Raw genomic sequence first — 27,935 nt, 5'->3', positions numbered from 1 at the left:
TGTGCCACTGAAATCTCTTCCTAACAGAGAAAACATCAGTTTGAAACAATATGAATTTAAATAAATTTATTTCTCATGAGAACAGGAACTCGAGAGCTTGATGGGGTCTTTTTTTAATAAAGCTTCTATCCCAAATGCATTAAAAAACCCAGTATGTAATTTCTAAGATATGAATAGGTATTGGCTCAATTTATTCACCACTTAACATCCATTGTGGAGAGCAAGTTTAATGGCAGATGGGTTCCCCTCTTTTTTTCTTGTTAACACTAAAAGAATAGTCAAAACAGGAAAAAGAATCTTTGAACAACGCAACTGGAGTGAATCAAACTACCCCTAAATCTGAATTTATTGCCTTAACCTTTCCAGCACACACAGTTTCCCAAATTACTCTGCCCGGCAGCACAGCAATCTCTGAGGGACAAGATGTTAACAGAATTATGTCTCAAATTAACTTCTCTTAAATAGTGAAGTCAGTCAGTATTGATTGACTTTTATAAACAAAAAGCCCATCAGTGAGTTCGATGCAGACTGTTCCCATTTGAAGGAAAAGGGGACGAGGTTTCTCAGAACTCAACCACTTGACAGATGAAATGGAAATTCATCTTTGTGCTATTTGTTCATATAATCTCCTCCAGCACAGGGTATGAATTTTCATTTAATAATAACCTACCAGAGCTTTGTCTGCTCTCCCTACATTCTTAACATACATATTCAATGGATCTGGAAGCACTTGTATCCATGGGGGAGATCTAGAGGCTTTCCTGCTTTGCTCTTGCCCAAACGTGAGGCAGTTTCACAGCTTAAATTTTCACTGTTTAAAATTAATGGGGGTAAAGTAGCCTAAAACACAGGTTCATTTTAATGAAGATGTGCCACTTTACAGTCCCTACTGATTAGGAGAGCTGACTTCAGGCTCCAAACCCACCAGAACACTTCAAGCTCCTTTTAGCCACATCCTTTGGACAGGTGGGATTGCCCAACTACCAAAACCACACCAGTAATGATAAATAATTGCCTGTACTCAGGAGGTCTCCTGCATTCTTCTCTTCTACAGCACATAAAACAACAAACTGATGAAAGCACATGGCTTTGGTGTTCCACAACTGATAAGGACTAGAAAAAGACATTTAAGAATAAATGTCCCTCTTTTCTGCCCCTGCAACAGCCTGAAGTTTGAAAGCATTTCAGGACAGTCACTTAGGTAACTATTAATGCAGAACACAGGTTTTAAAATTATTTGGGAAAGGGTATAGTGTCACTGTAGTTTGGGCATGATACTTTTTACTAGAATCATTTCCTCTTCAAAACAAAACATCACAGCTGTGGACCAAGCAACTTACAGAACTTCAAAATGCCAGATATTTCCACCAATATTTAAATGCAAAATATAACAGTAGGTAACTGTAGCAGAGCCACTTTTAAACTAAATAGTTCTGTAACAATACACTGCTGGAAAAATACTGGACCTACTGCAAACTAATGACAAGAAGACAGAGGAGCCTGAATTCCTCCCACTAAATTTGGAGCAGAAGGTGACGATTCCCAGCAGAGCAAGGCAGCATTACCAAAAAGAGTGCCTCCTGAGCAGAACAGGAGTGGTGATGACAACACTGTTAAATGGGAACCCTTGGGATTTAGATGATAATAGCATTTCTGCAAGCACAGGAAAGTTCAGACCTCGGCTCAGAGCTTACTGACTCTGAGCCTCCATGACGCTGGAACGGTGCAGTAAAGGCACCACTGAAACATGAGTTCAAGAACAATGTAGTGAAATTGGAACACAGATTCTCTAACAAAACTCCACAAGTTAACGAAGACACAGAAACTCACCAAGTTAAACTTATCTGTTAAAAAATCCAAAGCTTATTCCTAACTGGGTGAATCTAGTTTCCTATCAATGTCTGGCGGTAGAGTGGCTGACCACAGACCTTCCTCATCTACACTCCTCCTAAGGAACACCATAGAAAAGATGGGAAAAGGAGTTTTGGAGAATTCAGTGCAGAAAGTTTTGTGACTGAACTTCTGAGCTCTTCTAATTTGTTTCAAGCTGCTGCCTGGAACTAAACAGATTCCAAACACATTCGAAGACATTCAACGGCCGACAGAAACTGGCAAAAGAGTTTGCAAAACATAAAAGTGGACCAGACCTTTATGGTCCCTAAGCTATTTGAAATGTTATTTCAGGCATCTGCTTTCATACATGGCAAACAATATGTTTCAGTTATTAGTTCTTCCCCGTTTACCCCTTTCTTGCAGCATTCACTCCAAAATCAATGCAAAGTGCCTAAACTGGACACCTGGAATGGTTCAAGTGGAGTTACTTCACCAGACTTGTTCCTGCTGTCTTTTGAGACTTATGCACTACTTTATATATACACATTTTTTGTCAGGAGAAGTTTATTTTACCATTTCTTGTGCAACATCATCAGGAGTTTCCTTCTCCAGATCAAAAGTAAACTCAATGGCTCCATTATCTTTGGGTTTTCCTTTCAGTTTCTTAGGATCTTCTACCCAGAGTCTTAAGGCAATAGAGGATTTCCTACCATGGTCTTCTTCTGCAAGTTCCACTCTTACCCCAGTATCTTCAGCAAAAAAGGCATGGCTTAATAAATCTTTAATTTCATATCTGCAAAGGATATAAAGAAGATTCAAATACAGCAAGTCAAGCAATTTCAGAAAGGTTTGTGACAAGAAATTGCTGTTAAAGGTGGAAACATTTACAGTATGTTTGGTGTCCACCCATAACAAATTTGTGTTCTTTTTGAAAAGACATGGGATTTCCCATGTTACTGAAAATGAAATGAAAGTGAAAAAAATGACATTTCCATTTCTCAGAGCTTTAGAAACATTCATACACCACAAGCACATACAGAAATGCAGACTATAGCTTTGCTCAACTTTTCTTGAGTACCTGAGCCTAAGGAGTACTAAAGAAGAGGTTCCCTCTAGGGAGTCAGTTGAGGTCCCTAAAAACTGTATTTAGGAAAGACAGGAAGCACTGAGCACTGGAGAAACTGGCAGAGACCAGCCAAAGATCAGGTTTTAAACCTGAAGCTTGAAACAATGCACAACATGTCTCCATATCCAGAGGCCACTGAGGCCAACAGGATCTGCTACAACAGCTTGTGATGAATCTACATCGACCCTCACCACACTTGGTGCTCCAGGCAGAACCTTCCAAGGGAAATGTTATGGACTGTGGAGCCAGAAATTGCTACTGGAACACCCAGGCTCAGGTCCACAGCAATGCCTCCTGACCTTATCCTTTGGAGCTGAGAGACACCACAGCACTTGTCCTGATGTTGTGTGCCAGGGAAGCAGGAAATAACTCATATTTGCATTCCCATTCTGTGCTTTCTCCTGCCCCAGAGAAAATCCACAAAGAACAAAACTCCACAGACAGTTCTGAAATCCCTGCACACACATTACTTAACACAAAACTTGATCACTTGAAACAAACCTTTCTTCCTTATTTTTGCAGATGCACTCCCCAATTATCTCTTTAATTTCAGGATCAGTAACTTTCTCAAAGCTCGCTGGCTTTATACCCTAAAAGGATAGAGAAAAACAATTTAGTTTGAAAAAGAATTGCATTATATCTCTTAATTAAGCATATTTTTCCTACATTGTACAGTTAATTCAACCCTTGGAGTAACTAATGCTTTAAAGTTGTTAGTCTTAATGCAAAACTGAGTTTAAGATTTAGGGCTACCATATTTCTAAGTACCACTGCACTTCAAAAGTAGTGCACTAGTTTGCACGAGCTCAGCAACACACAGGGCAAGTATCCCTTTTTCTTTACCACCTTTTGCAAATTTTACCTTTATATCCTGTGGACTCTGAAGTGAATATTCAAGAAACAGCCAGTTTTAAATTTCAAAAATAACCATTTTCTGAAATGATTCCTTTTATGTTTTTGCCTTAACTCTTAAAACACTAAATGAATAAAGACAAATAATCATGTTTTTTCTTCAGTTAACCAGTGCTGAGAATTAACCAAAATACCTTGGAATAGTCCATATTCCTGTTTCCCACAAACCTTTTGCTTTTCTATGACCCAAACACTCTCCAACACCCCAGTTCCCATAAAAAATTAAAAATCAACCCTAATAACAAAGCTGGAAAGCAGGAGAATATACCCAACAGCTCTGTGGTGCTCTTGAATTTCCCAGGATATTGTTAGAATCCCATTGGGAATGTGTGGTAGAGCAGGTGCAGCCTATAAATCAAGTTAAATCTCTGCCAAATGTTAACATTTTCCTGGGAATAGTTCTAGATTTGGAACAGCAACCTATGAGTGTGGCCTTTCAAGGAGAAAACTCGAATGCTCATTGCAAAAGAAAACCTGGAGAGGCAGAATCCATGTCCCCACATTGGGAGCTCAGCTCTGTAGGTGCAACAGGGATACTTTGCATTTCTTTAAGGTTAGCTGGGATTGTGTTAAGAAGATGGAGAGGATTTAAAAGGGATACACAAATGCATTCCTAGGACAGTCACAGGTCAGCTCTCCCCAATGTCTAGTATTTCAGGACCAAGACCTTAACTCAGCATGATCCACCTCAGGGTACAGAGCCTGGATAAAATAACATATAATATAAAAATAACGTAGATCTTACCAACATAAGGACAGAGTGTAGGAGAAGAGGTATGTGAGCTCTCAGCTAAGTAACAGTTCATACACTGTGTCATCATTCCGTACAGATATCCAAAATATACCAAAAAAACACCAATGGGGAACACCTGGGCAGTCAGCACAGATGTGGGGCTGGGTGTTCTCAGAACCCAGAGTGATAGTTTGTTCTGATTGCAGGCTGTGGACAGGGAGGAAGGGATGCTCCCCTAGGAACAGCCGTGGTTTCCAGCGATGCCACCTCAGCACTCTCCTGTCAAAGGATGTCAGAGCAACTGCCAGCCCCAGAGCTGGGACACTGGTAACTCCTCCCATCCACAGAAAGTCTCCTGTGGATGCCTTCCACATTTCTATTCAGCTACAGATGACACATGGCAACACAAGAAGTTATCCTTTATTTGTGATGTCCAGCTTTAAATCACAAGAGAATTGATTCCCTTTTAGAAACACATCAACATCTCCACCTACTAAACCAAGATGTGTATATGGACGAAAATTTGACAAAATTAGTTTGAGAAGAGATTATGCAATTAGATCCTACCACTTAAGGACCCAAGTATTTCCAATGAAGTCGATAAGCAGAACAAAAAGGAAACACAGTTTCCTTTATCTAAAAAACCCAGAATGTGATTAAGCACATAACTGAATGGGAATTGGACATTTAACTCCATTCAAATCCTTTTAAAGTTTCACCCTGGAATAACAGTAAATAATAGCTCATGCAGTGGCAGATAAGGAGCCCTGCAGCATTGACTTCTAGCTCATCCAATGCTGCCTTGAATTAAAAAAAAAAAAAAGTATTTCAAAGATTTTCTGCAAGTAATTCACTGAATTAAGTCTTGAATAAAATCTATGTGTGAATTTCAGTGAGGGGCTGGCAGCTCTCTGAAAATTTCTGAATATTCTGGCATCAGATTATACTTTTATGTTTTTATGAACATTCTGTTGCCATTCAAACCTCAGATTCTACTCGAAACTTTATTTAATTAATTAATTTCAGGTCAACCACCACTCCCTTTTTGTCTTAAAACTCTAGAGTGAAATATGTAATTCATAAATTTTGAAAAAAAAAAGTAATAAAAATACAGAATAGTCACACAAGACTCAGCTCCCCAATTTTGCCTCAGCAGAAAGTTGTGGGGAACCAAAAACCCCCATTCTTGTGGGAACAAACCAAACTAATCTGTACACATGGCTGACTGCCTGTGACCCACTAAAAAGAATTATTTGCTTAAGCAAACCTAAATCTTACTTATGAGATGAGGGCTCAAATTTTGTGTATTAGAAAAACCTGTCAAAAGGCATGGGAGTGCCCAGCCTGCAAAACCAAGACTGACTCCAGTGTGCCAAGGGGAGCACTTAAGAGAGCTCTGATACCTGAGTTAGAAACAAAAAAAACCAAAGCACCACCAAAAGTCAGTTCTAGCAGGACTCCTCCGTGTCCTAATTCACCCTAAAGCTACAGGAGCACAGTGTGTTCTCCAAGGAGGAGCTGGAAGAAGTTCTTGGTAATTCAAAACAGAAAGCAGGATAAATCTCTACTTGCAGCTACCCAGACAAATATATTGCTCTCATGTTTACACACCCAAGGGAACCTGCCAGCTGCTTTTTACAATTTTTATAAGCACTTCATGGGTATCTCAACACAAAGTGAACATATGAGAGGCACAAATACCATGAGGCATATCACAGTTTCTCCCAACTTAATTTCCTTACATGGTTCAGCTTGAACTTTGACATGACTGGGATGGGGCAGGGAGGGAGGGACACGCTGAGCATCTAGAAATTAGCTTTGCCTGAAAACAGCCCTTTTAGCAAATCCCTAATGACTGATTTCCAATACTGACCTTACAAACTGCTTTCACAAAAAAAAAAAAAACAAAACAACTCTTCCAACAGCACTTTACTTTCACCATCGTTTGAAGGAACACTCCTCCTCAAACATCCATTGTGTTCATGAGCCGAACAGCTAAGCTATGAATAGATGAGTAAAACAAACAAGGAGAGTGAAGTACTGAAAAAAGCTGCTTTGCCAAAGTGTTTTCACCCTGCCCATATGGTTTAGGATGCTTTTGTTCCTTACTCTTCATTAAACTCTCCAAGGCCATCTCACTGGGATGCTGCAAACCCTCCTCGCGGCACGGTGCCTCCCAGCAATGAAGGGGCTTCTATTTGCCACCAAAGGACTCATCTCATTCATTTAAACAAAAGCCATCTGTCTTCTCCGAGCATTCCCAAGGAATAATGGCACCACAACTCAAAGTATATTAGCTAAGAAATTATCCATGACAGTTTGAAAGCTGTACAGCCTCTTGTAAACTAAAGTGAACTTAACCCTACCACATGTGAAACGCAGGGCTGGCTGGGGGGCACAAGGGGAATAAGAATAATGTCATACAAATCCTTCAAATGTTAAAATATACATACACATACATAATCCAAGAGTAAAATGAGAGATCAAATAATTTCCCTTTTTAGAATTTCTCTGTCTCAAACAGGATAACTTATTCTAAATCCCTCACCACCACTTAACTCCTGTCCCCTTCTTTCTGAAGCACTTGGATTTGCAATCCATTGCCCCCCAGTATAAGGTAGCTGAGTCTACAGCCAGGCACTATACAGGACACTAAAGCTGCAACCTCCATGCTGGGGGAAAAAATGTGCTGCTTGTTTTCCAGAGGTCTAAAAACAGCCACGTGCCATTTTCCATCAGCAGAGCACACTTTGGGACAGCAACACATGATGCTTTGCAAGGTACACAGCAAACACCAGTCAAGTCAATGGTATGACTGACCCATGTCAGTCAGGAATTTCTCCAGGGGCTTTCCTGTCCCCCAGAAGGTGCCCTTTCACCCTAGAGACAGCCTGCTCTGGGCTAACACTCCACCTTCTACCTGAAGGGAAATCTCTAGTCTCACGTCATTCCTAAAAAAAGGAGAAAAAACCTTCTACCAAAAAGGTTGAAGACATGTTTCCAACTGAAACTGCACCCTGAAGTCACTGAAATGAAGGTAAAGCTCTCAATTTTACCGGGATTTTGTTCCATGACGTTAACCGTGTGCAATTATAAACTCATCTGTTTCACTCCATCTTAAAGTGAACCTAAGAGGATTACCTGCAGACCTAAGAAGATCTCCAAACCCCACAAGAAGTCCATGCAGTGGCACTCACAGCATTATCTGCCTGTTGTCGCTGTGCCACAGCCACAGCGTTTATCCCGTCTGTGTGAGCAATATGGCATTACAGCCTGAGAGTGCTGAGGAAACCTCCAGTACATGGACAAAATCAAACAATGTGAAACCTTTACAAGCAAACCAGAACACTATATAACCGTGTGGGTTGTTTTGAAGCACAGGTTTGTGCTGCTAAATCCAAGGAGGTGGCCGGAAACTCGTGGGAGATGCAGCTGCTCTGCTGTGCATTCTGCAGCACATCCCTAAGAAAACACTGGGCTGGGAAGGTCACGGACGCTGGTGTTTCATCACTGTTGTCTACATCAGAATCACTTGGCAGAATGATTAAACACAAAAAAAACCTGAGTAAGAAAAACCATCAAGTTATGCATGAAAAATGAGATTATGGCATCAGAACGAAGGGCGCAGCAAATATGCTGACCAGGAAATCACTTCAAAGTGAACTGTGGTAAATGTGGCTTGGCTCCGCTGCTTGAGAAAGATGTATTTTCTATTTATGGTACATATCCATTTTTTGTAATGTTTATACTCCATCATTCAGGCTGAAAGGGCACAGGGAGGTGACAAGTCAGAACAAGCATGTCTCGTCTGGCAGAGAAAGAAGCCCCTCTACACAGTTCCAAACATGACCACCACTGCCGTGGACATTTACATACATACAGCCACACACAGGGGAAAACAGGAGTGCAAAACCTACAACAGCAATTAAGCCATGACAATATGGTCAGGTAGAATAGGTCACTGAAATAAATTAAGCATAATAATTTTACACTACAGACATGTGAATGTGGCGTATCCTGAAATAACAATGTCTCAGAAAGGTACGGTTGGTATTTTCTACAACAATAAGGACTGCCAACATGTGTGACTTGGACAGCCAGGACTTCAGGTGTATCTTACATGCCAGTAGCAGGTAAGGGTTTGGTAGAGTGTTAGGACACAGAGTAGGAACTATTAAAAAAAAAATTATAGTGGCAAAACTCAAATCATCCCTGGCCTGTGCTGGGCAGCGGAGGGAACAGCCCAGTGGGACACAACAGGAGGCTGGAGGTAGTCTAAAGATTCTGTTGGTTATTGCTCCTTGATACAAACTCTAGCCAGCAATTCCAACCCCTTTCAATTCTATCAGCACCTCCAGGGGCTGGCACTGCCACACTGAGCCCAACACAGGAAAGGAGAGTTATTTTATTTTATACTTTTTTTAAAAAAGCATCAGGCAGCCAGACACAGTAATCAAATTTTTACAATGCATTAACCCTCAATTTAAAACACTAAAAATAGTGTTTACCTTTCTGGTACAAAAAAACCCCCAGCGTCACAAAAAAGTAAGGAAATTTCTCCCTGAGAAGCTGCAGCAGTCAGGGGTCTCTGCATCCTCTCCATTCAAGAAGGTCGGAGCCACCTTCTGCTCCAGTGAGAGCCCCAAACCTAAACTAATACTGGAAGAAAACAGCCTAACTCAGCCTCTTGGGTTTAGTCTACACTCCTTTCCTAGACTATATTTCAGCCTATAAACCCCAGGGCTCACACGAGCTGCTGCACGACCAACCCTAACTCTTCACCCAAGTGATTTTAGAATTATTGTCTGTATATGGGCACTGCCCTCACTCAGGGCAGACCCCACTGCATGGTGCTAGCTCAAGACCCCACACCCCAGACCTCTACACCTCCTCCTCCACATCCCTCGTCCCCCAGCCCCTGCGGCGCCGGGGCGACTCACGGGGTTGAAGTAGGGTCCCTTGCTGTCACCAGCTCTCCTGCGGATGCAGCTCCTCCAGAGAAGCTGTTGAGCCCACCAGAAGGTTCCTCCTGGGACAGAGGATCTCCCCCAGGACACGAGGCTCCTCCTGCACCCTCACCCCAGAGGTCCACCCCCTGCTCCTCCTTCCTGGCTGACAGTTTGTGCAGCCCATGGCATTTGACAGGGCTTTCTCCACTCCACAGGGAGCTGGTTAACCCTTTCCTTGGAACACCAGTCATGCCAATTTTGCCATCTAAGGAATCCTAGTGCCTTCGCTCCCACTGCTACTGCCCCAAATTCAGCTGAAAACCACAGTAAATGCACCCTCCATGCCAGAACCTCACATTTTTGGCTTCAGTGTTTCCTGTCAGACAGTTCTGCTTCAAAGATACCCACTGCAGTGACCTTTCAACAGCTTCTCTGCAATCACTTGTTCTTCAGACAACCATCATCTCCCATCTCTCTAAAGTTGCCATTACAAGGCCAGTTTTTCAAAGTTGTAATAATTTACCATCTAATCCTCAGCTGTGCAAAGGTTACTGTCACAGAAATCGAGCTGGCTCAGGCTTCCATCAGTGTTTAAAAAAAATGCTACTTAAGTCTGCAAATTGAAATATAACATCTAATTAGGAATCCTCTGATTAATCATTATTCTTCGCCATCTTGGATATTGTTTTGATAAGTAAGGCTTAGGAGCCTTGCAAAGCCTTAATTACCCATATTCCAGATGCCTAAGAGGTGTACACATTGCTTCTCTGGGTGCACAGAGCAGTGAGAGATTGATGTTCTCCGTGGCTCCAGATGCACAAATACATTCCCAGTAACAACAGCTAAGCATGGCTGATATCAGGTACCAGACTGGTATCACATGCAGGAGACAAGGCTCCAGAGCCTAAAATTAGAAGAGCCTCCTGCAGCCACCCTGTGAAGCTCTAGAGTCCAAGGAGGTGTCCCCTAAGCTGCACACACAGGTGGCATTTAGAGCACATCTGAAGGACCACACACCAAAACAGAGACAAAATCCCTTGTGCCAAAGGCAGTAACACTGCAATAAAGCACCACAACGTGGAACAATTGGCTATAGAATCATGGAATGGTTTGGGTTGGAAGGGACCTTAAAGATCAGCTCGTTCCAACCTCCCTGCCATGGGCAGAGACATCTTCCACTACAGCAGGTTGCTCCAAGCCCTGTCCAATCTGACCTCGAATAACAGGGACTTAGGCAAGAAGCTGCCTTGAGCCATCAAACCTCTCCCATGTCTCTGAGAAGCTGGAGCCCATGGTGTGGTGCAGAGTGCAGTCAGCAGCCAGCAACCCATGGCTGCAAATACTCACCTCCCTGCAGAGCCACAGGGAGCTGCTCCAGCCACAGGGACGAACTGAGCACTTTCTGAGGCCTTCCATGGTTTCAAAAATGATTTCTGAGTAGCTCTGTGTTGAAAGCAACACTCTTAAGAAGAGCTAAACTACCAGGCATCAGTTAATTGGAAAGATTCAGCTTTATCAAGCTACAAATGTCAGCTTGCACAGTTTACACAAAAATGGGATAAAGCTGCTTCCCTTCTTTGGATGTGGCTTCCTGCTCTCAGAAAGTCACAACAGGGACATTCCCCTGTGTCTGATGATACTGATTTCAACTTTTAAATTCCCTCTTGAGCAGCCTGAATTCTCCCTCTCCCTCCAGGTCAGCATCATCCCAGCTGGCCAGTACAGCAAGCTACAAGAGTACCAACTTCCCAGTATCCTGGTCTTCAGTGGTGGGAAAAGACAGATACTGAACAATACAAACTATACCTATAAAAATTACATTGCACATAAACCCCTCATCTGGCACAGGTGAGTGTTTGGTATCTGGTGACACCATCTCTATACCCAGTGTGAGGGATCAGCACACAGCACACCAGAAGATGCAATTCCCACCTGGAGCAGTGTTTGCTGCCAGCAGGATTTCACAGCACCACATCTCAGAGATTCACAGAATGGTTTGGATTGGAAAGGACCTTTAAAGGCCATCCAGTCCAGTCCAACCCCCTGCAATGAGCAAGGACACCTTCCACTATGCCAGGTTGCTCAGAGTCCAATCCAACCTGGCCTTCAACATTTCCAGGGATGGCACATCCACCACCTCTCTGGGCAACCTGTGCCCGTGTTTCACCACCCTCAGCACAAAAAATTTATTCTAGCCTGATTCCCTAAACCTCTTGGAGAAGGCAAGTGGTCTCAAATACCTTTCAAAATCAATCAGTTATTACTAAATCTCATTTGGGGAGATTTTTGCTCATAACAAGCAGTCAGATAAAAGGAATAGAAACTAATTCTGAGACCATGCTTTTGGAGACTGAGAGATGGATCTGTTCAATGTATCTCCTATGTAAGCCTAACTACTCTTTCTACAATATAGATGCAAGAAATGAATCTGTAGCTAATTTTTGACAGTTTTAGTGCAGCTTTTTTTCAAGGATTACCCTTGTCCTGTGCCAAATGTGCAGACTGCATGTTCTGGTGATGCACCAGGGCCAAACCACACAGCTCACCTTCTTCTTTGGTAGCAATTAGATGGAAAGAAGTGCTTGGGAAAATCTTTGCCAAACCAGTCAGTGTGATTTAATCCACCTTGAAGAAAACCTCCTGCACCTCTTGGTTTCACTCAACCAAGTAGAAGATAGGAAAACCACCACTGCCAAAGCCTTTGGCAAGTCCCATTTCTCTGCAGTCAGTGATTTGTAATCCAAGAGCATCTTACAGACTCAGGAGTTTTCTCAGGCATTTGCAGCCTAGCTCATGTAGACAAACACATTTATCATCTGGAGTGAGGGTGTTGGAGAGAGGATTTTAGCCAGTGCAGACATTACTTTAAACTGACTAGTCCTCCAGTCTAACTCACTGAAAATGCAGCAAACCCATTACCCTGGTTCCTGCCTGGGGATACCAGACCTTGCTGAGTTCCCAAATGCACATCTAAAGCTCCCCTGGCTGACTCCAAAACTAGATATTGCTATCTTTGCCCTTTTGTACCTTCAGAGAATTTGCTACACATACCAACAGAGAGAATCTGGGCTGGAAATCCAAATCAAACACCCTCCACTGCATAAAAAACCATTTAAACTGTAACCTAAAAGTTAGTCCTTTTAGCTTTGTGGGAAACTTCATAGATCACAGAATCACAGCATGGTTTGGGTTGGAAGGGAACTTAAAGTCCATCTCATTCCAACCCCTACCATGGGCAGGGACACCTTCCACTAGCCCAGGTTGCTCCAAGTCCCCTCCAACCTGGTCTTGGACCAGTTTGTCTGGGGACTTGGGTGACAGCTTCCAACTGGAGGAGGGGAGATTTAAATCAGGTATTAGTAAGAAATGCATTTCTGTGAGGGTAGTGAGGTGCTAGAGCAGGTTGTTCACAGAAGCTGTGAATGCCAACCTTATCCAGTCTGAGAAGTCCTCATTTAGAGGGCAAGACTAGAGCAAAGGTTTTTCCCTGCTCATTCTTCCAAGTTTTATGTATTTGTGGCTGCTGGAGATAAAATCAATCACAAAGGTCACTGAAAATATTTGATGCAGCTGCATCACAGTCAAACACAACTATTCCAACTGTGGAATTACAAGCCTACACATAAACCTGCAACAGGTTTGTGTCCCCCAGACCTCAGATACCTCAACAACACAGCACTCGCATCAAAACAAGCTTTGAAACCTTCAGGTGCCACAATCCAGTAGAAATTAAGGAGATGTACTCACACAGGTTACTTTTCGGTAGATTTGAGCAGCATTCTGGCATTCTGAGTAAGGGTATTCTGAGGTAGCCATTTCCAACATGCACATTCCAAACGCATAGACATCCACGGATTCATCGTAGTGTTCCTCATACATTTCTGGGGCCATGAATTCTGGTGTACCTACACAGACACACACAAAGAGCATGTCCATTTTTAATAGGAGTCTGAATGGCTTGAACCACAAGCTTTTTCACCTGTAAGAAATGTACCCAGTACAACTGTGCGTGGGCCCGTGCCAGGTTATTTCAAAGGAGCTCAAGCATCCTCCAGGGAAGAAATCCAAAGTCAACACACGGATTTACATGCCCGTGGCTTGCTGGTAATAATCCAAAGGGGGAAGGGGAGAGTGAGGGGGAAAGAAAAATTAAGAAAAAATATCAAAATTTTAAAAATGAACAAGAAAATGAGCTATGACCTACTGCCTGCCCACACTGCAAGTGATGGAATGGTTCCTGCCTGGGTGGAGAGAGGGATGTGTACAGGCTTGGGGATGTGAAAAGGGGAGAAGGAACAAGAACTTCTGCTCATTTTTATCAATGCAAATTTGCATTTTTTTGTTTCCTCCAGATATGCAGTGCAACCCCCGGCAGACAGACAGCACTTTGAAAGCCAGTAGTACCACAAATCACCTACAGAGTCACGCACAAAACATCAAACCTAATTCTGTCACTGGTTTAGTGGGACAAATCAATGAGGCTACTCACAGAATAAGGTCCTACTCAACAGGGATTAGGATGTCAGAAATCTGATGCAACTGGGTAAATACAAAGTGAGGCTCTGTACTCATGGCTTCCTAACAGGGAGCTGCAGCTTTGGGACAAGCAGCAACTTACAGCACCTGTAGCATTTGCTCAGCAAACTACTCTGAAAAGGGTGAGCTTATAAAGCAAAAAGGGAAACTATTAACACTTGGATCATTTATTCCAGGAATTGTATCTCATACTGCAATTCATGCTTAGGAGTCATGCCTAGTTTATTCCCTTTTTTACATGTAGAAAGGACAAAGGAAGAGAGATCAGTGCAGTTGTGTGCTGTGGGAGAGGAGCAGCAAGCTGTCAGGATGCCAAAAGGAGCATGAGAGGTCTCGGGCCATGAGAAAGACCCAGATAAACTCTGCCTGTCCAACCTCAGCACCCAAACTGCCCCCAGCCCTGGCAGATACCATCAGTAATACGGGTATTGTGAATAATTCCAGTAGTAATGCTTGTTATTACTTTGTTATGACATCTCTGCATCAGTAGCAAAAGCACAACTGTAATTAAAGTAACATGTAATGAGAGGAAATAGTTCTTGCATATAGAATCACAGAATGTTTTGGATTGGAAGGAACCTTAAAGACCATCTTGTTTCAAATGCCTTGCCATGGGCAGGGACACCTTCCACTAGCCCAGCTTGCTCCAAGCCCTGTCCAACCTGGCCTTCCACATTTCCAGGGATGGGCAGCCACAGCTTCTCTGGGCAACCTGTGCCAGGGCCTCCCACCCTCACAGTAATGTGTTTCTTCCTAATATTTAATCTAAATCTCCCCTCCTCCAGCTGGAAGCCATCATCCAAGACCCCAAACAAGTTGTGGAAGTCTCATCCCTGGAAGTGTCCAAGACTAGGTTGGAGAGGACTTGGGAGGAACCTGGTCTAGTGGAAAGTGTCCCTGCCCATGGAAGAGATTGGAACGAGGTGATCTTTAAGGTCCCTTCCAAACCAAAGCATTCTGTGGCTCCAGGACTCCATGACTTGTCCTAAACTTCTTTTATGGCAACATAAAAGATGACTCCCAAAATTAGGGTCTGTCAGTTAAAAACTGCTTCTGCACATTTTCTGCAGGAGACTCAGCCTAACTCACAAAACAAGCCTCAGCACATGCATTGCTGTAAAATTCATTTTGCAAAATGTAGGACTGATCCCTTCCCTCGTTTATGTCCCTTCCACCTAAAAGACACTCGTTCCTCTAGTCTTGGTCAGTCAGCTGGACTTGTGTCACAGAAGCTCAGCCCAGTGCCTGCTCCCTGGGTGTCTCTCCCAGCTGTCACCCAGGCAGAGGCTGCTGCTCAGAACGGGTTAACAGCTGCCACAGGGAAGGGTTCTGGAGCTGCTGCCTTGTTTTAGAAGGAACACTACTTAGCAGCAGGAGCAAATCTCATGAATTACAGAGCATTTAAAGGAAATCTGAAAATGTGACAGCAACAGTCTAAGAAGCAAATGGAATTCTTGACACCGTTCCAAAACAGCACAAAAACGACATTTCCCCCCATTCCTTGGGGTGGGGAAGGAATACATACAAGTATCCTTCAACAAAACAGAGCACCTAAACGTAAAGCTGTTCAGCATCCCCTCAGCTCCTCTTGGCAGGACGAGGTTTGCCCTGGCTCAGCTCCCACAGAGACACTGCAAGGTCAGGGTAGCACCAGCAATGGCACGGGCACAGCAAGGGAGGAACTGGACCCCAGCCATGCTGATTTCATCCCTCCAAGCCAATGTAAAATTGCAGCTACTAATATGCCTTTAAAGCTGCTACCTCTGCAGAGCAGGCAGAATTACTCATCACCAGTGTTCCCAAGCCTTCCTAATTCTCTCCCTGGAGCAGCACTACTCATGAAAATGATAAGCTCGGTTTTATTGCCAAAATGAATGCAGCCACATTGCCAGCATCCTGCAGCCCTTTCAGCATCCAATTCCTTTTTGACACGAGTATATATTGATGGTGTTGTGTTCACAACTAATTTTACAAAAACCTGTATTGGTATTACTAATATTCTTCCCAATATTGGTATTACTGATATTACTCCTTGTATTGGTGCTACTGATACTATACCCAGTATTGGTATTACTGGAATTATTCACAGTACTGGTATTACCAATACCCAATATTGGTATTACTTACATTATTCCCACTATTGCTATTACTGATATTATTCCATTATGTCCAATGGACAATTGTTATCCTGCAAAACAATTATCTGAAGAATTACTGACCTTCAACAGAAAAAAGACCATCAATTATTAGAAGTTAAAAACCAGAGAAACTTAACAAATATAAACCAACATGACTTCACTAAAAACCATGAGGTTAAGCAGACCTAGAGCAGCCAAGCATATATCCAAAATTTCTATCTTTTTGACTTCAATGATACTGGGCTCCCTAAGCATTAAGGACAATATTTTTGTGCAAGTGATTGCAAATAATTATACAAGAATAATAATATCTGAAAATTTGAGATGCCAAAACAATTATTTAAGGAACTAGTGCTGGAAAGATAAGGTGCTATTTTCATAGCTAGTCAGGGACCAGTGGCTGTCACTATCAGTTTGCCAACTCTTACTGACTAGAATCTAATTTTCATTTATATTGTAAGCTGAAATACATGCATGGTATCTCCTCTTCCCCTTCCAGCAGCATTACTCAGGAACTTGCAGCTTCCCAGAAACATCACCTGCAGGTCTGAACTAGGGAGACTGGATACAGAAGCTTCTCTGGGTGAAAAAGACAAACTGAGAATTTAGGAAAACATGACATTTGCACCCAAAACACTCACTGTAACTTTTGCAAGGGAATGATGTCCTTCCACAGTCATTTGGAAAATCTTCTCCCAGTTCAAGCAAACCCCAGTTCTAACACTTCTCACATGGGCACCAACCCAGGGCATTGGATACAGCATATCACATGGTTTGGGTGGGAAGGAACCTGAAAGCTCATCTCATTCCACCCCCTGCCATGGACAGGAACACCTTCCACCAGCCCAGGTTGCTCCAAGCCCTTTCCAACCTGGCCTTGGACACTTCCAGGGATGGGGCAGCCACAGCTTCTCTGGGCAACCTGCACCAGGGCCACCCCACCCTCACAAGGAAGAATGTGTTCCTAACATCTAATGTAAACCCACCTTCCTTGGGTTTAAGGCCATAACCCCCTGTCCTATCACTGCAGGGCCCTGCAAAATGTTGCTCTCCTGCCTTCTTGTAGGTCCCTGAAGGCACTGAAAGGAATTCAAGTGAAAATTTCTTTACATTTTGTAGCTGCTTATTATTTTTTTAATAACTTGCAGACTTAGTTTCAGCAGACCCTGCCAGGGTGTGGGCAGGACGAGAGCTGCAGCCTGTCCTGTGGCTGGCCCCAGCACTGGGCTATGATGTTCCAGCCAGCCCAGCTCCCCACAGTCTCCCTGGAAAGGAGAGAGGCACCACAGCCTCTCCTTTCAGCAGCAGCAGCAACCAGCCCCATCCCAGCACCACTGGAGGCAGAAGAATTCCCAGGGCTTTCCCAGGTTTCTGCTGTGCTCCCTTGCTAGGGAGAGCACAGGGTATCCTTCCATCCTTCCTCTTCCCCATCCTTCTGATTCTCCCTCTAAGCAGGCACGGAGCCTGTTTTCAAAGGGGGACACACAAGCTGCTGAACACTTGCTGCTCCTTTTGAGGGAGAGAGAAGGATTTGTGGATCCCAAGTAATACTCCATTTAACGAGCCAAGGAAAAAGTGCTTTACCACTATGACACAGGAGGAAAGAGAAGAGGAAGTTAGGATATCATTATCTACTGACTCCTATTTTTATAGTAGTATAAAGGCAACAGTCCTAAACATACTCTAACCTCTACTGTCAACTTAAAAACCAACTAATGCAAAATGGGAAAGAAAGATATTAAATAGACAACCACGATACCGCCCGAGGGAAGCCAAGGAGGACAGGAGCATTACCTATTACACTTTTGGCAAATGAAGCTCTCTTGAGGGTTGCCAGACCCAAGTCTCCTATTTTCACAGATCCAGTTGGTCCAGTAATAAAAATATTGTCACATTTCAAGTCTCTGTGAATTATTGGTGGAGTTCTTGTGTGCAAGAAAAGAAGACCCTTCAGGATCTGCCGGCACCAACTCCGCAGGACTTTTGGTTTCATCACTTTGAATCTCTTCAGATACCTAGAGCACAAACATACACACAAGTGGGAAATGAAAAGGAAATGAAAACATTTTATTAGAGATTCCAGGGGCTTTAACAGCTGAAACTCCACTATGGATAAAAGCCCCTTATTAGATGCCATAATAGCAGCACAGAAGTATCCCAAAATTGAAAGAAATAGATCTTTTCAAAGCAGGAATTAGAGCATTCAATTTTAGGGAGGAAGATAATAAGCATTTTTTCTGCAAATACAACCAAATATTTGCAAGTTTAATAGTTCAGCAATTTATTTCATGCAGAGAACAGCTTTAGAATATGTTCATATACTCAAATCAGAACCATACTGCAGTTTAATTTTAATCACAAGACTTTGACCTCTGTACCATACATCTGCATTTCTTTCCATTTACCTGAGGCACTGATTGGGAGGGGACTTTTGGGGAAGATGTAGGACCTGCTAATGCACTGGCAGAGGAGCACACTGGCTGAGTACTGCTCCCATTGGGGCTGAAAATCTGTTCCAGAATTCATGCCAACTGCTTTATATCAACCTTAACAAGATTGCCAGTACCAGAAGCTATTAATTAATATTGTTTAGGAGATAACCTAGAGCACCTTCTGCTTCTAAAAGCGATTCTACCATTCAAGTGCTATTCCGCTTGAATTTCCTGACAAAACATGCAAACACAAGCACAAAAAGCAGGCACAAAACACACCCCGACAAATCCAAACGTCGCAGGCGGAAAATGAAACAAGCCAGAGAATAGCTTCGAGTTGCATAACCGAGACAGAGGAGCAGGAAAGGGAGATGGGGGCCAAAATCCTGCCTGTCAAACCGCTGCGGTTCAAACGCAGGGACAAATGACAGGCACCAGAGAACAGCTCCATTTTTTGCTTTTATCTGGAGGTGGCTTTTTTCAGCACATGAAAGTAGGATTTTGCTATAAATTCCCAGTGCTATTCTTAGCCCCCCTCGCCGGGAGCACAGTACTTACGTCTTCAGCGTTCCAGAGGTCATCAGCTCGGTAACCAGCACGATGCATCTCTTGCCTTTCGCACACGATTCCCAGAAGTCGTAAAACCTCACAATGTTTGGGTGCTGTAGACCTTTCAGCATTTCTGCTTCCTCTTTAAACCTCTGCCTCTCCACTTTTGTGAGCTTTCTGTCCTATAAGCCAAAAAGGGAGACATTATTAGTAGTGACGGGCAAAAATAAAGGCACTGCGTTGCCAGGGTATTCAGAATTTTAGATTTGTTTTATGCTTGTGTCAAGAGCAATTATAAAATCTTTTATGTAAGAGACGAGCAGCATGGATGAACTAGGGCACTTGCCCTAAATCCAGTGTCAAGAAGACAAAGAGATGCCTGTGCTACGCCATGCTCATGACAGCACCAATATTTCAGGCACCGTGAACACACCCACGGATTGATGGATCAACCCTCAGCTATTTCTTCATGTTTGGGTTTTGTGAGGCTCATTATCCAAGGGATTATTACCCACAGGATTTCATTTCCAGGTATGAATGTTCTCCCAGCTGGGATGGCTCCCTCCACCCACAGCTGCTCCTGGATGCTCCAGCAGGGACCACCAGCTGAGGTCCCCGCTCACCACACAGGCTCTATAGCCCAGCCTGTTTATCTTGGGGTAAATTAAAACCATACCACCCTCTAAAAATACTCAAACACATCCATTTTCCTAGGTGTTTGCTGTTCTGCCTAATTTTACAGACTTTTCCCTTTTTTTGGCAAAGGAAGTGTTTCTTCAGTCTCTTCCATAGGCTGCTCACACAGGGAAACACTTTAGATTAGAAACGTGAAAATGTCATGTTCTACTACTCTGGTTTTCCTATGGAATTTCAGGGCACTTCCCATAAGCTCCTGGCTGTGACATGACCCTGCCCAGCCCATGCAGAGCCTCTCTCCCCCTCCCACAGCCCAGCAGAAGCTCCTGGGCTGCCTGGACCCCACCAGTACAAGGAGAACGCCAACAGGCAGCTTGGATACTCACTCTGACCTCTTTAGACCATGAAACAGAGCAAAAGGGGAGATCCACCCCAGACCCCACCACCACGCCTGCCTGGTTTGCCCCCTGGCCAAAGAACTGCTCTCCCCTGCCCAAGAAATGGAGATTTTGGGGTCTTAAGAAAGCCCAGTCGTGTAACTGCTCTTACTCAAAGAGCCAAAGGCTCACCAATCACCAGGATTAATGAGTTCATGTTTTAACCTCAGACATCTTTCCTTTCTTGGGTCATTCAGGCATGTGTACATGAGCTGTGCTCTCATACACATGGACTGAATTTAATGGGAACCCAGCTGATCTGTAGCCAAGCTGCACAGGGATCAGTTCCTGTCCATTTCCACAGCCTGCCCTCACCCACAATCCCAAACAATGCAAGATGGGAACAAGAATTCCCACGGCTACAAACAAGTCAGCTTCAGGCAGAGACTTCCCAAGAGGAAACCCAGGGCTGGAGCCACGATTTGGCTCTTCTTGGATGACAGAAACCCTGCCCCTAGTGCTGTGTGTGCATGGGGGGAGCGTTTCCATTTACACCAGGGCTGCTGAGGGAGTTCTCAGTTCTCTCCAAGATTCAGGGAGCAGCATGAGGGCTGACACTGTCCCGAAGCAGCAGCAGCCGTCGGGGTGGGCAGGGCAGGGCGCCTGTGGGTTCCACTGCCTGGGTCCCCCAGAGCAGCCAGGAGCACCCCCTGCCCTCCACGGGGACAGCAGGCAGCAGCAGCAGAGAGCCCACAGCTGAGAGCCAGGCAGCAGCTCTGCTGCTCTGGATCAGCTGACTTTTTTATAAGGTACAGAAAAAGAAAAGGGAGGGGGGAAAAAAAGGCAGGCTGTCTAAATGAGCCAGGCCAGAAGAGACCCGGAATTGCTCTCAAATCCATCACTTCTTCCCTGCTGCTGAGTTTCCTCCTAATTTAAACCCTGTAGAATAAATCACACACTGCTATTAGGGAGGAGAAGGAGCAAGACCCTGTGAAGGCAAGAAGAGCAGAGTGGGAGCTAGCAGAGAAAGGGAAAGGCAGTCACACAGATCCAGCAGATTTGCAAAAACTTTCCAATTTAAAAAAAATAAAAAAAGTAATACCATAGCCTTTTACTCTTATTTCCAGATTTCTGAGCACTGTGAGAACTTTTCCACCGCTACTTTAATTGTAACTTTTAAATATATCCTTCAGTAGACAATCATATTCTGTATATTCTACATATTATGAGCGCACATCATTTGGGCAACTGCAACAAAGTGATGGTGGAAGACAAATGTGTGCTTTATCTGTTAACTACAATAGAAAGAATCTGGATTTTTTGCATCAGAATGACAGCTAAGCATCATCCTCTAGCTGGAGAGGCAAGGTGAGGGCCAGGGCAGAGCAGCCACTCCTGCTGGCTGCAGCCTGCACCACGGGAGGAGTCCCTGCTGCCATAAGGGCTCAACCACCCTCCTCTAAATCCCTCCAGGCTGAACCTGACACATGAGTCGCTGGTGAAAGCATAAGCTGACTGACAGGGCTTAACAGTTGAAGTGTTTTCTACTCTGAAGAAGCAAAACCACCTGTTTAACTGCGTGACTCAGGGTTTAATCCAAACCCGAGAAACCTTTACTGAGGTCACAGACACTTATTCCCCACCATACAATCCACACAAGGTGAAATGTCCTCATCCCAAAGCTAAGGGTATAAACCTGAAACAACCTTTGGGCATTACACATTTAAGCTGGAGAACAGGATTCTTTGGAAAGGTCATGCCAAGGAAAGGTAATCACAGACTCATGGAATGGTTTGGGTTGGAAGCGACCCTAAAGATCATCAGGTTCCAATCCCCCTGCCATGGGCAGGGACACCACCAGGTTGCTCCAAGTCTCATCCAACCTGGCTTAAATCCACTCAACAAGACTTAAGGCATCTTTTGCATAACTCAGATTTATCAAAATTTGGGTGAATAAAGCGTGTTTCCAGACTCACCCAAGGAGTCAAAACCTCTGTGCTCTCTGCAGCAGCAGATGTGTCCAACCTCTGGACAGGACACTCAGGGATGCCGAGATACACACGACAGCCCTGGTCCTCCAAGTGCAACAGCAGCATCCCACTGAGTGACAAACCAGCTCCACTGCAGTCATGGCACTGCTGCTACCCTGGGCTTCTTCAAGGCATGAGCCTTGAGACTCACAATGCATTCTTCTCAATGTGACCCAGGTGATATCAGTATCAGTTTGCAGGTATTGACACATCTGCCCGCATTTTAAGGCATTCACACCCCTTGGCTCTCTCCCTCCTTGCTGGGACACAAAGTCCAGGCTCAGGAGGCAACACTGTAATTCCATTTCAAAGAACTGGAAGCTGCCCAAGTCCACTACTCAGCACCAAGGTAAAATAAAATCCAACCCTCCAAAGCCCACAGCAATCACACTGAGCTGGCTCAGCTTTGCCAGGCAAACTGGAGATAAACAGAACCGAGCAAGATGCAAGACAGGGACTCATTTTGAGTTACTGCTAGGAGAGAATCTGCACATTTAACTGGTTTCCCTGTCTTAATAAACTGTGAGGAATACTCTTGCCCCTCTGCTGAGACTTTGACATTTTCTGATCACAGCTCCTGGGCTCCTGTGCCTCTCTGCTTACAGAGCTCTCCTGTGGGCACAGCCCACATGAGCTGCTGCTCACAGTGGACCTTGGGCACAGCACCCCTGTCACAGACACTGTCCTGTCACACAGACAGTCCACAGGGCTTGGGCTCCCTCATTTCACCTCTCCTACAGGTAAATACCATTAATGGGGCTGGGGTTATACAATGGATGCTGCATCATGACATGCAATCTGGCAGGCAGGTGTTAAACCAGTGGTCAGAAGTGGTTCTACATTGTGAACTGCCTTTTCTTCACTCCTTCTCCTGGTTTTCCTGTTTCAAATCAGATTATAAATGCCCACTTAGTCTTAAGCATCAAACCACTCAAAGCTATGCATTTGTTTTTTTCAAAGAATAAACAATTCTGAAGGAGCTGAAGGAGGGTAGATTTAGATTGAATATGAGGAAGAGATTCTTCCCTGTGAGGGTGGGGAGGCCCTGGCACAGGTTGCCCAGAGAAGCTGTGGCTGCCCCATCCCTGGAAGTGTCCAAGGCCAGGTTGGACAGGGCTTGGAGCAACCTGGGCTAGTGGAAGGTGTCCCTGCCCATGGCAGGGGGTGGGATGAGATGAGCTTTAAGGTCCCTTCCAATCCAAACCATTCTGGGATTTCATGAACTCCCAATCAGCACTTTACAGCCTCAGTCTTGGTAAATCCCACACCCATTCAAACTGGAGTAGCATGATGTTTGCAGCAGAAAGCTACAATAAAGTGAATCCATAACCAAATTTCTGCTAATCCAACACATGTTTGCTCTCTGCTTCTTCCTGCTCATCACAGACAGGGTGAAAAAATGCCTCTCTCTGTTCATATAAAATTTATCCCTTCATTCAGTTCCTTAGTAGGGAACAACAGCAGAAAAGGGAATTAGTAAGTAAACGTGTTAACAAAAGGAAAAGGGAAAGCTACGAATTAAATTTCTGGAATGGCACCCAAATTAACAGCAGGAGCATGTTCTGTTAGTCATCCCCAAGCATCATTTCCTCCAGGTTGTAACATATGGGTTCTGATTAAGGCTCTGAAAGTTATACAAGCAGGAGACTGGCTTTCACCTGAGCCTTCAGAAGATTTCCAAGATTAAAAAATGAGGTCAAGTTTCTTCCCTAATTCTTTGTGAGGGGCAAACAGACTTGGGAATCAACTCCATCCTCCCATCATGAAGAAAGGGACTCTTACAAATAAGACCACACAAATTTTTCACATTCAGTGCCTAGGACTGTGCAGGAGCAGGGTCTGGAGCACAGCCGTTGCCAACCAGAAAGTTGTGCTGCTTTGCAGTTCCACAGTTGTTTCTTTAATTTCCTCCTTTTTAAGTCTTGAATTTTCACTAGCAATAAAAAAAAAAAAAGCAACTTTAAACACTTGGATATTTTACCTATACTTCTTGACCTAAGGACTAGTGCCCAGCTAGCCTATAAATACTGTTTTCTTTGGAGGAGTTGTGTTTGTTGGGTTTTTTTCCTTTAATGCTTAAATTGACATAGCTGCATTTACTGATGGCTATTTAATTTTGCCTCATTTTGGACAGATCAAGATCTGTCTGGTGAGACAAGTAGGAGCAGTAGGTCAGCAAAGGAGGGCAGGGCTCAGTTCTGTCACGCAGAAGCTGTAACATCCCTGACCCATATTAGTGATGAAGAAAGGAAAACCAAAGAGGTGCTTCTGACCCAGGAACAGAAATCAAATACCCACATCAGCAGAATGAACATCTGCTCAGATCATTAAATTTTCACATCTGTGTGCCAAATATGTCCTTTTGCTCATGTACCACAGCTACTCTTCTAATCAGAGATGGCCTCGAGACATGAATCAGCCATGGGACCCACTGCCAGCTGTCTCCTCTGGAGCTGCCTGTTGGTTTCCTGTGGATTTATGAGCAGGTTCTGGTCTGCCCTACAGTCAGGAGTTCGGTAGTGACAGGCACTGCTCTGGGGGAACAGCCAGCAGACCCCAGACAGGGTAAGTCAGGGACTTGCTCTGCTCAACAGTGAACTTCAGACATGTCAGCTGGTACCTGCACCTGATTATTGTTTCATAGAATCACAGAAGGGTTTGGGCTGGGAGGGACCTTAAAGCCCATCTTGTTCCACCTCCTGCCCTGGGCAGGGACACCCTCCACTAGCCCAGGGTGCTCCAAGCCCTGTCCAACCTGGCCTTGGACACTTCCAGGGATGGGGCAGCCACAGCTTCTCTGGGCAACCTGTGCCAGGGCCTCACCACCCTCACAGAGAAGAATTTCTTTCTAGCTAAATCTACCCTCATTCAGCTTAAAGCTATTCCCCTTTGTCCTGTCCCTCCACCCCTTGTCCCAAGTCCCTCTCCAGCTCTCTTGGAGCTCCTTTAGGCACTGGAAGGGGCTCTGAGGTCTCCCCAGAGCCTTCTCTTCTTCAGGCTGATCAGCCCAGCTCTCTCAGCGTGCTCAGTAAATTTTGTACTGTCAGCATTGCCTCCGTAGGGAAATGGCACCACATTACAAAAGTTTCCAAATTTTAAATATTCAAAGGCCTTTAGAAATAAAGATGAATGGTAACACATTTTAGAAGAAAAAAAACCCCAAAACTATTTTTTGTCTTTAAACTGAAAACTTCATTTATTTAGCGCAATCACGTTTTGCATTTCACATTAAGACTTGTCTAATCCACTCAGAGGAATCAAGGATTTCTCCCAGAGACATAACTGGGAGCCAAAGCAGGCTCAGACAGGCAGCAACTGGGACTGTGAAGGACTCAAGGTATCACTGAAGTGGCTGCTCTCATGTACCAGCTCTGTCTTCAGTATTATCCTGCCTATGCTATAAATTTTTAAAAGCATCCATGACCTTTCATTCCCACACCCTGTGCACTCAGTTATAAGCACGTAGCCCTTAGAGCAAACCTCAAGGATAAACCCCCCTCGCTGTGAACAAACAGCACATGCCATCAGACAACTTGCAAATCAGGAAAAAAAAAAATTTTACAGCTTCATTCCCTATCAGCATCCAGCCAACATTCTTCTTCACTAAGTCACCCTCGGTGAAGCTACAGCCTGCCATTTGTCAGCAGCGTTAGTGAAGCGCAGGGAGGGTTCCCAGGGGGAGCTCGTTTTCCAAAGGCATAAAAAGCAGTCCTTGTCCCCATGGATACTCACAATTCAGTGAACAGGAGCTATGGAACAGGATGAGGGACTTATTTGCCTGAGTCATTGCTAGAAATCTATAGAAAATTAGGAGTTGAATTTGTGGCTAAATTTGGCACGGCAGAAAAGGCTGAGCGTGCTTTTTTTGCTGGATGCAATCATAGCTTGCTGCTTTTTAAATTGATTAAGGCACGTGTCAAAGTCTAATGGCAGAGGAATGATGGGATTCACATATTCTACTGAACCTCAGAGCTTCAGAGGCTCGTCCTGCAAGGGCAGGAGGAAGGGGAGTCACCTCAAATCACCAGTCTCAACTCGAGAGCCACAAAAACACCCAAGAAACCCAACACCGTGGGCAGAGCCTGTGTTTTCCAGGTGAAAACCTCCCAACACAACTGCACCATGACAACCAATGCTTTAAAAAAAAAGTTCTTGTCATAAGCAATTGAATTAATTGCAGGTAGCACCTCATTAACTTCCTTAATTACCAGTGCTTGACAGGCTCCACATAAGCTTGTGATTGCTGATGAAATACCAAAACAGTTCCGGATTGCCTCGCTAAACGCCTTTTTCAAAGGAATCTCTGAGATCAATGTGTGAAAAAAGCTGGATAAATCCCACTACACCAGATCCCCTCTGAAAGGAAAAAACCCAAACCACCACAAAACCACTTTAGACATGCCATGAGAAGCTGGTATTTCAGTATTTTCTGGAATCCCTTCTGAGCCCAGCATTCATCAAAGTTTATGCAACAACTGGTAGTGTTTTTAAAAACCATTTTGCTTCACCTACTTCCTGTCACCCGTAAACACCGTGTTTTGGTATGTAAATTATCCTCGTTTTAGCGCTGGATTTGTCAGCACCGCGCACCAGTGGAGCAGGGATGCTCCAGCCATGCCTGGGAGGCTCAGCCGTGGGCTGGCCCTCAGTAGGGGTGGAGAGAGAGATTTCAGTGCTGCTGCCTAAAAAAATCACCTTCAGAGAGGTGGAATGGGGATGGGGAGCAGAGAGGTGCCACTGCCCCGGCACCAGTCCAGAGGCAGGACACTCAGCATGCTGAGAGAAGCCATCCTGTTTTTCCTTCTTCCAGCTTATCTCCTTACTCTAGGATAGTATTAAAATTAACTTGTTTTATAGGTATGAAATCCCCCTCCATTTTTTGGTCCAGTGGAAGGTCATGGGAGTTGGAACAAGATGACTTCTAAGGTCCCTTCCAACCCAAACCATTCTAGGATTCTGATTCTCTTTGCTACGTAGACATGGTATTTTTCCTAAAGAAGAGGGATGCCACCCCTTGCCTGCTGGAGAACCTGCCAGAGAAGCCCTACCACCCTCTGCACCCTGCCAAGATGTACCAAAACCACTGCTATTTACCCCATGCCACAATTCAGTGTCCAAGTGTTAATGCTCACTTGGCCAATGAGCTTCTCCAGCCAAAATCAACCCAGCATGAAGAATTACCAGAACAAGCAAACTTTAGTTAGTTTTGCTCTGGCAAATTTAATCTGAGGGCAGAATTCAATCCTGCCTTTCAAACAGGCGAACAGCATTTTCATTTCCCACCCTGTTATAACCTAGCAATTGCATACTCTCAGTCTGTAAAACGCTCTTAAAGTGAAATATTCTCACCAGTGGATTAATTATAATCCACCAGGAACAGAAAGCAGCTCACCCAGGGATGGGGATCGGGTGATTGTCTCTGGCTCTGCCTCTTCCTCCTGTTGTGAGGGCCCTGCTTCCCCTTCATCCCTCACTGGGAGAACTGATTTGGTCTTGGATTTCTTCTTCTGTATAGGGGTGACTGCTCCTGGCACAGGTTGTTCCTCTGGTTCAGTTGCAGTTTGAGTGGCCACAGTGCCTCTTGCTCTGCTTTCCTCCTCCTCCCCCAGGGGTGCTGTCTAGTGACAAGCAGTGTCTGATAAATAATACCCAGGGCCCAGCACACTGCAGTAAGTTGCTCCTCT

The 27,935-nt window shown here is 44.3% G+C and overlaps 1 protein-coding gene across 1 annotated transcript in view; it reads right to left on the bottom strand.

Moving 5' to 3' along the window:
• WNK2 (WNK lysine deficient protein kinase 2) overlaps nucleotides 1-22,317 on the bottom strand; it is an 82,707-nt gene extending 60,390 nt beyond the window's left edge. Inside the window, 6 exon segments of the mRNA XM_029964657.1 lie at nucleotides 2,407-2,626; nucleotides 3,461-3,549; nucleotides 13,301-13,458; nucleotides 18,022-18,242; nucleotides 19,218-19,390; nucleotides 22,198-22,317. Coding sequence (XP_029820517.1) covers nucleotides 2,407-2,626; nucleotides 3,461-3,549; nucleotides 13,301-13,458; nucleotides 18,022-18,242; nucleotides 19,218-19,390; nucleotides 22,198-22,317 — 981 coding nt within the window.
• Between the last annotated feature and the right edge of the window lie 5,618 nt (nucleotides 22,318-27,935).

This window comes from Manacus vitellinus, unplaced genomic scaffold, assembly GCF_001715985.3.
Source record: "Manacus vitellinus isolate BGI_N305 unplaced genomic scaffold, ASM171598v3 scaffold_77_pilon, whole genome shotgun sequence".
In the NCBI taxonomy this organism is placed as follows: domain Eukaryota; kingdom Metazoa; phylum Chordata; class Aves; order Passeriformes; family Pipridae; genus Manacus; species Manacus vitellinus.
The sequence above is the reverse complement of the archived record's forward strand: the minus strand, read 5'-3'. Positions and strand labels throughout refer to the sequence as shown.